The following is a 14,186-nucleotide window of genomic DNA, read 5'->3' on the forward strand; positions in this document are numbered from 1 at the left end:
CTGCGCCGAGCGCGTCACCGCGGGACCGCGGCTACCCCGCCACGCGCGACCAGCCGCCGCCCGGCGCCGCCCCACGCAGCACGAAACACCCGGGCGGAAACACAAGCGCCTCCCCCGCGCCCACCGGCAGGGGACAGCCGAGGGGACGGGAGCGCCGCCAGAGAGCGCCCCGCCCCCGCGGCCACGTGACGCCGGCGGCCGCGGAGGAAGGGCGGGCCGGCCTGCTGCGGCCGGCTGGCAGGGCCGCTCTAGCCAGCCGGGGCGGTGAACTCTGTTTCCCCGGAGGACAGAGGGCATGGGAGGAGCGGCTCCCGCCTTCCTGTTTCCGGTGGTGCGGCCGGCGCCCTCGAGGCCAGCGGTACGGCGGGGGGCGGCTGAGGGGCCGACGGCGGCGGCAGCAGCGGCAGCGGCCTGCCGGGCCGGCGGCGAGTGAGAGGAGGCGGCCCGCCACGCCACCCCCGCCTGAGACCCGGCTGTGCCTCCCCGCGCCGCCGTGAGCCGCGTTACCTGCGCGGCGTGGAGGCCGCGGCCCGGCGCTCTCCCTCAGGCGCGTGTCTTGTCTCCGCAGGGAGCTCGGCCCCCCCCCTCTCCGCCGCCCGCCGCGCCCGGAGGATGCCCGAGGCGGCGCCCGCTGCCGCCGCAGGTGAGGGCCGCACGGGTCTGCGGGCGGCCGTTGGGAGGGGCGCGGCGCGGCGCGCGCGGGCCGCCCGTAACGGGCGCGGCGGGCCGGAGCGCGCGGGCGGGGGCGGGCGGCGCCGAAACGGCCTTTTCGCGGCCGGGAGCGCGAGTGGCGCCGCCGCGAGCAGCCGCCTGGGCGGCGCGGTGCCCCGCGGGGGGCGCGCAGGGGCTGCCTCCAGGCCTGTTCCCTTGACCTGCCCGCGTGCTGCTGCTGGCTTGATACCCAAAATACCCCCCCACCCCCCGCCCCTAGTGCAAGCTATAGCCAGATAAACTAACGGGACGGGTTTTTTTCCCTTGAAAAACCTGTAGACCTCACGTTTTCCTCCGTGGAGTAGCTTTTTCTCGGTAGTATCTGAAGCTGTGTTGGACGAAATGCCTAATTATTTTGTAAACGCTGTAGTTAATGAGCTGTTGGCTATACATTCATATCACTCACTTTCACATACTATGCGTTACTCTAACTTCTAGTAAAAAACAGCTTGCCCTTTAATATTGAACAATGATGATTTATGTTAAAATGGTAGTTGCCATATATACGTGCTTTTATTTTTCTGAATACTCAGAAGTTGAATTATCTTTCTTATTTTATAGGATTTCCCTGATAGAAAAACAGAAAAGATGTTTGATATTAAGGCTTGGGCTGCATACATTGTGGAGTGGGCTGCAAAGGACCCCTATGGCTTTCTCACCACGGTGATCCTGGCCCTCACACCGTTGTTCATAATCAGTGCAGCATTGTCCTGGAAACTTGCAAAAATGATTGAAGCCAGGGAGCGAGAGCAAAAGAAGAAGCAGAAACGCCAGGAAAATATTGCAAAAGCCAAACGAACAAAGAAGGATTAAGTGGGCAAAAATGCCTTCCTTGTGCAAGGAATCAACTTTTTTTAAATGAAGCACTGCTGTACAATATCTTTTTTGTTGTAACCTTCCTTTGATACTTGATCCTGTGATTTCTTGAAGTATGAAATTTAACTCCTTGGATATTATTTCTGCTGAAATGATTTGTGTTAAAATGACACTTGGTACACCCATTTCTTCTACTACTTACATTCTAGTGCAGCTTGCTTTTCTAAATTTGCATGTTAAATTCAAAAATTAATCCACTGGGTGGGGATACATACTTTTTCCTTAACTGAGTATGACTTAACAATTATCTTAAATACATCAATTAAATTACGGGAAAAATGCTAACTGACTCCTTTATGCTGCGATCTCTGGTCCCTAGCATAGCAAGCCACTCCCTTTGTTTCTATTGCTGTAGAAACTTTCTGCAGCAGTAGTCCATGTTGTGCTAACAGGTATTTGCAGTACATGGTAAACTGGATTACAAAAAGGCAAGTTTTGGCATACCTGTGGCAGAGCTGTAGAGCAAAAATAGCTTCAGAGCTTTGTAGTTTGCTGGTGTATCTTACTGATTTCCTTTAAGGACATTTCATATGGCCCCATGTGAAGTAAAAATATTCACACAGATTCAGTAATGAGATTTGTTCCCAGAGAGGCTGCTGTAGCTTATTTCATGGTGAGGCTTTTCTGCACAAAGGAATGAAACTTGGCTTTTTCTGGTTCCTGAGCTACCAGCCATCAACAGAATCTTTTTAGATTCAGTCCAGACTCCAGGAAGCTGGTTGTTCCTGACATCTTAAGATGTCTCAGGCCACTCATGGTCTACAAAATATGCTACTTTTTTTTTTTAAATTATCACCTGAACACTCTAGCTATAACCTGTTTCTGCCTTCAGAAACTTTTTATGCCTAAAAGAACAGCCATAAATGCGGTTAGACCAAAGGCCCACCTTGCTTAGTATCCTGTGTTAGTGGCCTATAGCAGATGGTTGTGGAACAGTATATGAGGAGGATATGCACATTGGTGATAATTCCTCCTACTTTCTAACCTTCTTGCTACATGTGATTTGGGACCTTCTGAGGTTGGGGGCAGGGGGGGCAGTGTTGTCATAGCCCTTGGAACTCTGCTAACCTCCAGGTTGCAAGAAGTTGCCATTGTAAAAAAATCCAAATTTGGTTTGCATTATAAGTATGCCAAAGTCATTTAACCGTAATCTCAATTCATTTTAAACAAATTATTAGTTTTTCAAAGCTTAATTTTTATTATTAGTCTAGTTTTAAAGAGGCAGTCATTAGGTTATTAGACTCAGCATGTCTGTAAACAGCAGCACATAGTTATGTGTTCTAGCATCTAGTCCTTCATTCATTGTGTGTTTAAAAAGTCAGATGTATTGCTCAAATGAGGAGACCTACAGAGGTGATTGATACTTGCAGGATTAAAAGTGGGGATTTTAATGGAAATAAGAGATAAATGTGAAATATTTATATACAAGCACTAACTTTTGACCCTCTTCCAATGTTGTTGGTCAAAGCAAGCATTATTAGAATGTAATGTTTACAAATTTTATGATACACAGAATTAAATCTCCAACGTTTTTCTTCAACTGTTGTTACCTTTGATATTTACATGGCTTAAAACACAGGAAACAGAACTGATTACACTGCATAAATAAATTTGATACTTTTTCAGAAAATGTGTGGTCTTTATTTTGATTTGAAATTCTCAAGCATCATCTTTAAGCAAATAATCTGTGTATATGTAAACTATAGCCAAATATGTCTAACAATCTAGAGAGTCCCAGCATACACTCAGAAATAAAGACTAATTAATCCTTAGGCCAAAAGTGAGATTTTAGCTGCTTTGTTAGGTGGCGCAACTGTGTGTGGCTGAGAAAGGAAAAGAGCAAGTCTACCACAACTCCTTTTGGAAATAATTGACAGTCTCTCATGCCAAAAAGAACACACCTCTTCATTACTTTTCATTAGCTTTACTAAGTGCTTCTGAACCCTATTATAGTACTTACATATGGTTTAACTCTGATTGATTGTATTTTGTGCTCACTGTTGGCTGGCTAGTAAAATATTATCAGATGTTGACTCCTTCATTAACATAAGTTACAAGACTAGGTCCCTAAAATTACTGACAAGCATGGTCACTGTAGTGTTAAAGTATTTCCTGTTAATGAGATCAACTTGACCATCCAGTTACCAGAGGAAAGCTAACAACTTTGATATACTGGCAGCATGGTGGGAATTAACAGGAATTCTACAGAAATATATTGACCAAAAGTCTAAGTTTGAGAACTAAGATAATTAAGTGTACTAATTAACTAAAATTCATTATATCAAGAAAAAAGTCAAAAATAATTCTACAAAAGTTACTCATTTAGCTAGAAAGCCTCTTACCTAAAGTGATTTAAAGAATAACTGAAGAATAGCAACTGTTAAAAAAAACCAATTTGTCATTAGTAATATATCCTCTTTCACTAAATCCAAACTTTTTTTTTAACAGTGGTTTGTCATAAGTAAGCCTATTTTAACAATTCTGCAAAAAGATACATATATACATAGCTTTAATACTGCTTTATTGTGCACACACACTATATATAGTGATTGTTTGTGTTGTCTATTAAAATATTTATCCATTGGCAATACCTGTACATTACAGCTATTTATTTCTTATGACTGCTACTGCTGCCTGGTGGCATCCAGGAACCTGGCTGAAAAGTATTTGCAGTGCTTGTTGGATCTTGTGAAGGCTCTTTCTTTCCATAGTAAGGGGCTGATGCATGGCCCTTAACATGAGTATGAAGTGGTTCAGCAACAAGTCCCTCCTTGTATTCCTTGGCCTGAAGGAGCTTGTCCTTTTCAGATACATCTCTGATTTTCTGTTTCATTTCTTCTCTATAATTTTCATTCCTAAGAATCTCCTTATAAAAGAAACACAGTAGATAAAGATAATTAGATAAAATAGAAATAAATATAATGTACAATATTGGAATAAGACATGTAAGCAGTTGTTTTTCTTGATTTTACACTCCACGTTTTAAGGTAAGCAGGTAAAATGATGCAAAATTAACTGTTTTTGTACAACGTCCATTTCAGCCCTAGTTTAAAATGCTCTTAATGTTCTGATCATACTGTCAAAACAAAACTGTACTGTGGTGACCCAGTTTCATTATTCTGTTGGATCAAAAGGGAAAAATGATTAAATACAGTCATTGTCAAATATGAAAATGCATTAAAAATCAGGTTACATTTTACATTGTTTTCCATGTAGAACTATTTCCACGTTTCTGTTGGAAAGCCAAAGAAAAAACCTACGATCTGTATTCAGAGCAGGCTTCTACAAATTGCTCTTCTTAATGAAACTCTGTATTGACATATAGTTGGGTACAGGTTAAAGCTGGAAATTTACTAATAAACATGATCTAGTGAACTGCAGTTTGGCCACTTCCACAGAGAAATATTAAGGCTATGAGCTGAAGCAAGTGTGATTACTGACTTGTCCACTGGAATAGCAGAAAAGGAGCTATTAGTAGACCCTGCTATCTTGCTTAGAGGAAAACACAACTCCTAAAGTAAATACAAACAAAAGAAAAAAACCCCAAAAAATACTGAGGTTTGTCCTTCATCTATTAGCATATTTCGTAGTGGAAGGATGATCTGCAGATACAGCTAACAAAATATCTCTATAGATGATTAGAAGGAAAAGAAGAAAGGTGGTATGAATTTTTACACTTTGAACCCAAATACAACTTACCTGTAACCAACACCATGGTGTGAGGGAGCTGCTGATAGCCACATTTAGAATCGTGATACATAAGACAAAAAGGCTGAACAGCTTTCTCCAGGTTACAAGTATGTCAGAGATGGGGGGAAAAACTAGACCAGTACACCTCCCTCTGAGCAGACAACCATGGAATTATTTTAGGAATTGTATTAAAATGCATGCAATATGGCCATGAGTTGACAAAACAAGTATGTACAACATTTAGGAACATATAAAAAAGTATTTAAAAAAAAGCTCATCATAGAGGTATCATGAAAATGAACATCTTTTTCTTCACTTACAATTGCCTCTATACCTAAATTCACAGATACACAGAACAGAGGCAAAACACTTTACATATTATAGTATGAAAATACACAAATAGCAGATAAACAAGTTTGCAGTGAAGTGGGGGGGCAGGAAATTCTCCCATACTCGAATAAAAATGTTGTGAAGTGTCACAAGGTCAAATTTTAAACAGTCAGTATAGCATGAATTCATTATTACATCTTTCAATTCTGTCTTCATTTACCATGTGCCTGTATAAATCTACCATAACCTCACTGATTTTAAGGGAATTACCCCTATAGTGCTTGTAATACCCCACTACTAAGAAACAAGGGCACATACCTTTTGTGATATCTGAAGAGTGCAATATGGTCTCTGTTAGAATAGCATCAAATGATTTATTAAAAAAAAAAAAATGTAATTCACTTACTGCGAACAGCTACTTACTAATTTCAAATCTTTTCCGGTGATTGCATTAACACAGTTACCTTACCTTATACAGTCAGATAATAGCTGTAACTAAATTCCAAATGCTTTAAAAGTCCATTTTATATTCTGATGTGTAATTGTCATCTGGTTTTCAGATTCGGCCAAGACTATTTTATGAGGTTTCACTGGCCAAAGTATAGTTCTGGTCTAGTAAAATAAACATTTTGATCTTGAAAAAAGCATGAGAAGTGATCATCATCAGTCAATACTGAAAAAATATTGAAGTGACTTGTTCAGAATCTATACAGTCATATCAGGACAAAAATTTTCAAGTGAAAGAAACTACATGAATCCAATTCATGCATAAACTTCACACCATTAATACGTACACTGAAATAAGGGTTGGTGCTCAAACTCTAAACTAAATATGAATCAGGAATCTTGTGTCAACTGGCACAATACAGAAATTGGGTCAAATACATAGAAGTTTTCTTAGTATCTTGTCCTTTGATACTGATGAGTTTACTCCGTGAAAGTGCCTCACAGGGCACTGAGTCTTTTTTTTTTTTTTTTTTTTTTTTTTTTTTTTTTTTTAATATCTAACTGGCAAATAGTTCACTTGATAGAGTCTCACTAGGACATGTATCTTTTTTGACCACTGACTGTATTTCTAAATACTATTGCTTCAATTACCATAACCACTGCAGTTTTAAGTAGTTACCAGACAGAAGGTTTCCTGCCATTACAAGAAAAATTGAAGTAATTCCAAATTTGAATAGGATAATTAATCATAATGCAAATTATAATTAAACTGTTGCATGCATATTATAGGACCAACTATCTTTAAGACGGGCTAGAAACATACAGGATCTTTAAAACCACTCTTTCCAAATTTGGCTTCAGTCTCTCTATGCGCATTGCCCAGTGCAATTAAATACAGTGAACGTTAGAAAGGTTCCTCCCCCTGCACCCTCCTGGCTCTGCAGGGCTCCCTGTTGCCTGCTGAACAGCGGCAGAGGAGGCGACACCGCTAGGCCATTGCACCCATGACAAGCAGGCTGCGAGTCTGTGTGGCAGCCACAGCCCTGCTCTGCTTTCTTCCAGCTCACCTGTGCACAGGTGAGGAAGAGCTCATTTGTTTTTCACTTTGAACTACACTGCCAAGTTCAGAACAGTTATCTTCTCTCCTCCTGTAAGATGAACTGACATATTTTATAAAATGGCTAGCTTAATTATCAACTGCCCAAGTAAATACACCACTGAAGCTTTCTCAGGAAATGTATGAACATGAATAAGTAATGTGCTCTGACCTTTAGGGGAAACACAACATCTACCTAACACACAGAGAATATTGTTATCAACCAGATAACTAGTTTTCACAGTGCTGGCTTTATCCTTCCAACACTCTCTAAGTATTGTGCTCTATTTACAAATAAATGATATAAACTCTTTGAACTTGCAGTTCTCAGGAGGCCACATGACATCCAAGGAATGAAATGCCCTTTCTCATTTTAATTAAAAGAGAAATCTAAGGATTAGGATTATTCTGCAAAAATAAAAAATGAAGCATGCCGAAAGACACCCAGCCACCTTCTACACCAATTGAAATCTCAGCATTTAGATGTTCACCTTAACTCCCAAAATTTGGAACCAGACAGACACGGTGTAGCCAGGTCTAGGTCCAACAATGATTTCTACAGTTTATTTTAAAGTGGGATGTAAAAGAAGAAATTTTACTCTTTGCAAACAGCTACTAATGCAGTTTTGGTGATAATACTTTCCCTCCTTAGGAAGGTAGGGTTTAAGAAAATGATCTCTAAGGTTTTCTTAAAGAACTTAACACTGTTACTGAGGAAATGCCAATGTGGCTATGTGGAGTGTGAGGCAGCTGCTTTCCATCAGAAGCTGGTTTCTTCCACATATTCTGACATCTTGGTAATGGTAGCAGTGACATGAACAAATAACGAAACGCAGCCTGTTCACGCAGGCAACAGAGCCTAAGACATGCTGCTGCCTCCCAAGTTCATTGCTGCAAAACAGATCAGACTTTTTCATGGCACTGGCATTCAAACCCTCAGTCTTCATTTGCTGCATCTGAGCAAGCAAATGAGGAACCTTCTGTAATTTCCACTTTTCTTCCAAACTCTTGCAAATTCTCTATATTTTTTAAAGCTCCCACTTCCCTCTGGCAGCCAAGATGCATCACCAAGCCATTGTCTGCTGTTTGGAAACTGTATTCACTTCTAATCCATAGAAGAAGAAAATCTAGAAATCCATCTCAAATTGAAGGACTTTCAGTGGCTACTGGACTGCATGGAAGAGCTGCTTCGTAGGCTGAAGGTTTGGAGCGGAGCATTCTTTCACTCTTAAATGATCTTATATTGTTGCTGCTTCCCATTCACTAAGAAACTTATCTAAATCAAACTGTGGGCCAGCTGACTACTGATTTTATAAAAAACACTCTTGCTAAATAATTTCAGTCAGTCAACAATCAACATTAGTCAAATCAGTGTAAGATTTGTTTTATTCAGATTTTATTTTAGAGCAAATATCTCCGAACATTTGCAGTATTAAAATATAGACCATGTTCTGTGCCTTCAGTGTGATTTTTTGGGAGAAGGCACCCTGCATATTTCAAAAGCAAACAGATCTGAATGATCTTTGTTGGATACATCCCAATTTATGGCATCTTTCATTGTCTATAGGTTTTGTAGAACAGCTTTCTTTAACCTTTCAACGTAAATCAGACAAATCACCCAAACAAAATTATTAAACTAAAGCAGCTGCTATTTTAGAACAGTTGCTTTTGCTTGTAACATGCAGCAACAGCTTAAACATATGCAGCTATAGACCTCTAATGGTACAACACGTGTTTTTGAAAGCAGAAAAATCTGACTACCACTCCCTTGCAAGGGAAAGGTAACTCCTTAGGATTCTCTGTTAGAGCCACCCTGGGGGAAGGCTTGCTTATTCATCGTGAAAACAATGCTTATTTCAGGTTCCTAATCCTTTAAATGGGAGGTGCTTTGGTGTCTGTCAGTAACAGCACGAAAACTGTAATTAAAGTGTAAAGTACTTCACACTTAATATGCAAGTGTTAGGCTACACTTACATTAGCTACAAACATGTACAGTCATGCTTTGACACCATCCTCATATTTAGTTTTACATGCAGTGCTAGTACCATGTTTACCATCAGGCTAGCTCATTTAGATACTAATTCTAATTTACCACACTTCTAGTTGAACTCAAATCTACAGAAAAGCAATGGTAACTGTTACTGAATTACTATATCACTGCTTCTGAGCTACAGAATTTAGCATGACCCGAAGCAGCCTCTAGGGCACCACAACCTAGCTCACGTATTTGGCAAGAGCACGCTGCGATGAGAAAGCAAAAGGAAGAGAGAAGGGCGCAGACGCTGACCGCGACGCATGGCAACAATCGTCGTTGGTGTAGGTTTGCTTCTGAATTGCCTTTATGATACAACAGAGGTTTTCATAGAGAACCAGTGTGTTCAAGATCAGAGACAAAACTGCACAGAAGCACCAAAGTCACAAGCTAGTCTGGCACGCAGCACTCTGCCTGCAAAGAAAGGGCCGCGCACAGCCTTGGTGCGACAGAGCAGGCCAGGAGGGAACGGGAGCTGCGACCCGGTGCCGGTTTGGTCCTGGCTGAGGCAATCCGTGCCAGTCGCCCCCGGTACGCGCTCCTGCTCCCTCGGCCCCCGCTCAGCCGTGCTGCCAGTGAGCTAGGAGAGGGAGCCAAGGCTCCCTGCGCTCCCTCCACAGGGACCGAGCTGCAGCCGGGCAGCAGCTCCCCACTGCAGCCCGGGTGCCCCGCAAGGAAGGGCACAGCTTGGGCCCGGGGGTCCTCTCCCCACTCCCCCCTGCGGAGGCCGCTGAGCAGCTATGTTTGCTCTGAGGGCAAAGTCAAAGCGAACAGAATAAAGTAAACAAGCACGGCTTCCTCAAGCTCTTTTTTAAGCGACTTCTCTGACCAGTTCCTTCTGTTCAGACCTTTGCAGCTCAACTCCTTATTTTAATTTTAAACTCCAAATTTTAATGCCCTTTCACATTTAGTAATAATCCTCTCTAAAGCCATGCACACTTTACTGTGAAAAATGCTATCTGGTGCACGTAAAGACATTTGAGCATGTCCTGAATTTTCAATCTTAGTTGTGATACTGGACAATAGTGGAAAATATTTTGCTCAGAAGAGCTGTTTAATCCCTGTGCCTTTTAACAGCATTTCCCAACTCTGAATCGTATTTTGCAGCTTTTTGTGGCGTCAGTAATAAAATACTCATTTGCTAAAGCCCTATTCTCTATGCAAGAATGTACAATCTCCATCTCAGAGTTCCCATTTAAAAAACTTCCTAACTAAAGCACCTGAAAGGATATAGAAGCATAATGTGCAATCCAGTGTCAAACAAAGAATTTTTCTAATTTGCATCCCATTCTGGGTAAAGGGGTGAGAATTCTGTGTAAACCAATCTCCATGACTGAAGATAGTTTTGATCACATCGTTTTTCAAATATATAATATTTATGATCAAATAAACAGAAAAAGTAGGTATGCATTGTGGCAACTAAACAGAATGTAATTTCAATATAATTATTCTCTTTTGGGAAGGGGGGGCAAAAACAATCATTGAAACTTTATGCTTATTACGACTCACTGAAGTACGTTTTTTTCCCCTCTTGACAAGGAGGCTGTCAAAACAGATAATTATGGAAATGATAGAAATAGTTTGAAAGAAGACAGGAGCTGTCACAAAAAGTTTCGTCTTTTAACATTTCACCTTGTATCCAACTGTGCAATTCAGAAGCCATTTAGTTTTATTACTGTGTATCAAGTACATAATGCATGAGAAAAATCATCATTTACTGTGATATTTTCTACTCAAAACTATTTTCAGGCTTTTGACATTAGTTAAAGGAACATGCGATTCTACTTTAACTCCCATAAAATATTAACGTACATGCATACACATGCATAACAAAGCAACAGTAAGGCTTCAATTTAAACTGAGAATACTTCTAGCTATCCAGCCCCATATGGATAACAGAGGAAGTAGCATTTAGCTTACAGTAAAGTTACTTCTAGTATAAAAATCTGTATTCACAGAGTAATCTAACTATAGATACACGTCTGGCAACTACAGGATATCACACTGGCAAGTTCAGAAATGAACCACATTACTCTCCATGCCAGTTTCTGTAGGGATTGCCATGAGAACCTTGTTTTTCTCACATACTCTGCAGCACCCCAAGACAGTCTGTAACATTATTTCTGCCCATTTTACAGACAAGGACATGAACAATGACAAGTTACCCAAATATTCTTAGAGCTGCAGGACATTGTCAGAAGCAGCGTGTCACTACAAGGTCTGTTACAGAAAAGAAAACAATATATCCAGGTACCTCATGTTACAGACAGGAGAAATCTTTAAAAGCCCCTACAAATCTGATGTCCACTGAAATCAGTAATATTAAAGAAATCAAATGGAGGTTTTTGTACAGAGATTTTTTAAAAACTCACTAGATGCCTGACAATTTTTAAGGTTTGCTATATCCTTAAAAATATGCCACCTAGTTCTTAAACTACAGATTTAGAAGCTGAACACTCAGTACATCTTAGATACAAGTTATCTAAACCAATTTTAATGATAAAACTCCTATTATTTAAGTGGGGAAAAAACTGGCTACATGTTGCATACGCACTGATCATATAAAGAGGAGAGACAGATTACAAGTGTCTTATGCATCCAACCACTATCTCAACTAGGAGCTGCAACAGCAGAAGATAAACATTTCCTTAATGTTTAATATACTTGCATAATGCGATCTCAAACTTTAAATAAAACAAAATTTTTAGAAAAGGAATCTAACCCAGAGTCAATATAGGAGATGCAGAACATAGCAAAGCTTGTGCATACCATGCAAAGTTGAGTGATCACCAAAGTGCTTAGAAGTCTTGGGAAGTTCTTGTCAACAGAACTTTGGAATTCATGAAGGTGCCTAAAAACAGTAAGAAAGGCATACCGCGTTGTTTCTGCAGGTGTTACGGTGTTTAACATCTTTTAAATTTGACGAGTTTCTGTTCAGTAATGGAGGGGCAACATGATCCCCAAAAGGAGTCCTCAGGAGGAGGAGTCCCTCCACCCCCAAATATTTTTTCATTCTTTTGCAACTGAAACATGAAAAATCCAACAGTCAACTTGTAGAATTATAATCTGAAGATGACATTTTTTAAATCAGGAGTAAAATGTACAGTCAGAAGGAAAAATAGCAGCATAGGTGTGTATGTGAGACAGCACGCTTACTTTCAAACCATACTCAAAGTCAAATCAGACCATGGCTTGAAGAACAGAAGGGAAAAGTGTTTTAAAAAATTATTTTGCATGGATGGAACATCACTTCTATAAAACATCTGCTATATCCCAATACAACTTTTGTTAACAATTTCTGACAACATGAATGCTTAGCAGGTAAACTAATTTGCATGTAAAGTGCTAAGTTATCAAATCTACTTCCACACAATAGCATTTTGATTTAAAAATGTTTTAATATGTAGCCTCTAAAATATTTTCATTACTTTAAAACAGTAAGGTCTCAGGACAAGAATCTATTTCCTGTTTGGCCACAAAATGCTACGTACACCTAGTTTTCTATATACGTTATAAAAAAAATGTAAAATTCTGTTGTATTTAATTAATCATCAGTTTTTAAATTGATTAAAATATAGTTTACAGCTACACAGAAATAAATGAAATGACAAATTATCCTTGGCCCAACATATATTACCATACACAGTATGTGTAAAGGGACAGATGATAGAATAATATGGCAATGCAAAGAGATATATATATAAGCTCAGATTCTTACCTGCTATTGAACAGTATGTGTATATATATGTACATGCGCACGTGCACACTTACACCAGGTGAGGATGTGATCCAAAATTCTCTATCAAAATGGGCTCTTATTACCATAGGAACTGAACATATTCAAGTACAAGATAAGAAACAACTTGATCTGCATTCATTTGCAAAGTTATCACCCTCATCATAACTGAGTTGAGAACGAGACTTGGCATATTTCAAGCTGTAATAAAATCAAAAGGCAACCAACTGTTTCAGTATCCCAGAGGCTGGCTTTTAAAACCCAAGACCTCCATCCAACCACTAACATTCCTTACATTACTGGTCAGATTAGAAGTAACCCATAATGAGCAACATTTTTGGTTTATGACTAGCCCAATGCACAAAAGTATTGCTCTAAGTGCCCATCCTCCAAAAATGGAGAAAAAGAGAGGGGGGAAAGGAAAGGAACTGTTAGTATGTGAAACACAAAGCCGAACAAGTTTCCTTGTGAAATCAGCCCAGCATTACTCTACCATAAGAAAAACTAGAATCTAAAGATAATAGAGATGTTAACCAATGTCCTTTATAAGAAAGTTAAAACTTTATAATGAAAGACGGTATCAGTTAGCTATTTTTAGAAGAAAAAAAGGCCTGATTACAAAATATTATCAAGTCTCAAGATCACTGCCAAAAGACTTGGCTGGTGTGATGACCTAACTGCAGTGACCAGTGTACATGAGGACAAATCATACTTGTTCTTACTTGAGTGAGTGATATGTCATGGTGATTCTGATATGATATTTTGTTGGCCTACACTACTCACTAAGTCACTGGTTCCCAAACTGCGGTCATTGATGCTACCAGTAAGATGTGTCCAGCTGCTCTGTGAAGCCATAATATATTTGCAAGATTTTCAATTGAAAGTTTGATCATAGAGTTCATTCAGCTGAGAGTCCAAGCAGTTTGGCAACCGTTATTATCCAACAGCTGAAGCTGAATAAAAAGAAAGTTTGACAAATATAAAATATAAACATGATATACTAAAGGGGCATGGTAGGCAAGTAAAGCAGAATGGGGGGAACAGAAATTTTAATGAAGTTTAACATATGCCAGATTTGATATTAAAAAGAAAGAAAGGAAAAACAAAAAGACATGACAGGCAAAGGATGGAGGAGAAGGGGGAAAAAAAAAGCAAAAAAGTCAAAAAAAGTGATACAGCAGACCACAGAGAGAAGAATATAGGCAGAGCTCCAGAAATTTATGCTTTAGGAACTGTAATGTTGTTTTGTGGTGTTACAATGCAGTATT

At 39.9% G+C, this 14,186-nt stretch overlaps 1 protein-coding gene across 2 annotated transcripts in view; it reads right to left on the reverse strand.

Annotated features, from left to right (window-relative positions):
* Positions 1-2,758: 2,758 nt before the first annotated feature.
* The window catches only part of LOC112995746 (NADH dehydrogenase [ubiquinone] 1 alpha subcomplex assembly factor 2), a 59,551-nt gene continuing 48,123 nt past the window's right edge, over positions 2,759-14,186 (reverse strand). For both annotated transcript variants that reach the window (XM_064500023.1, XM_026120919.2), the window contains one exon: positions 2,759-4,453. In XM_064500023.1, coding sequence (XP_064356093.1) covers positions 4,196-4,453 — 258 coding nt within the window. In that variant the 3' untranslated portion in view covers positions 2,759-4,195. The remainder of the gene's footprint in view (positions 4,454-14,186) is intronic.

Source organism: Dromaius novaehollandiae, chromosome W, assembly GCF_036370855.1.
Source record: "Dromaius novaehollandiae isolate bDroNov1 chromosome W, bDroNov1.hap1, whole genome shotgun sequence".
Lineage (NCBI taxonomy): Eukaryota > Metazoa > Chordata > Aves > Casuariiformes > Dromaiidae > Dromaius > Dromaius novaehollandiae.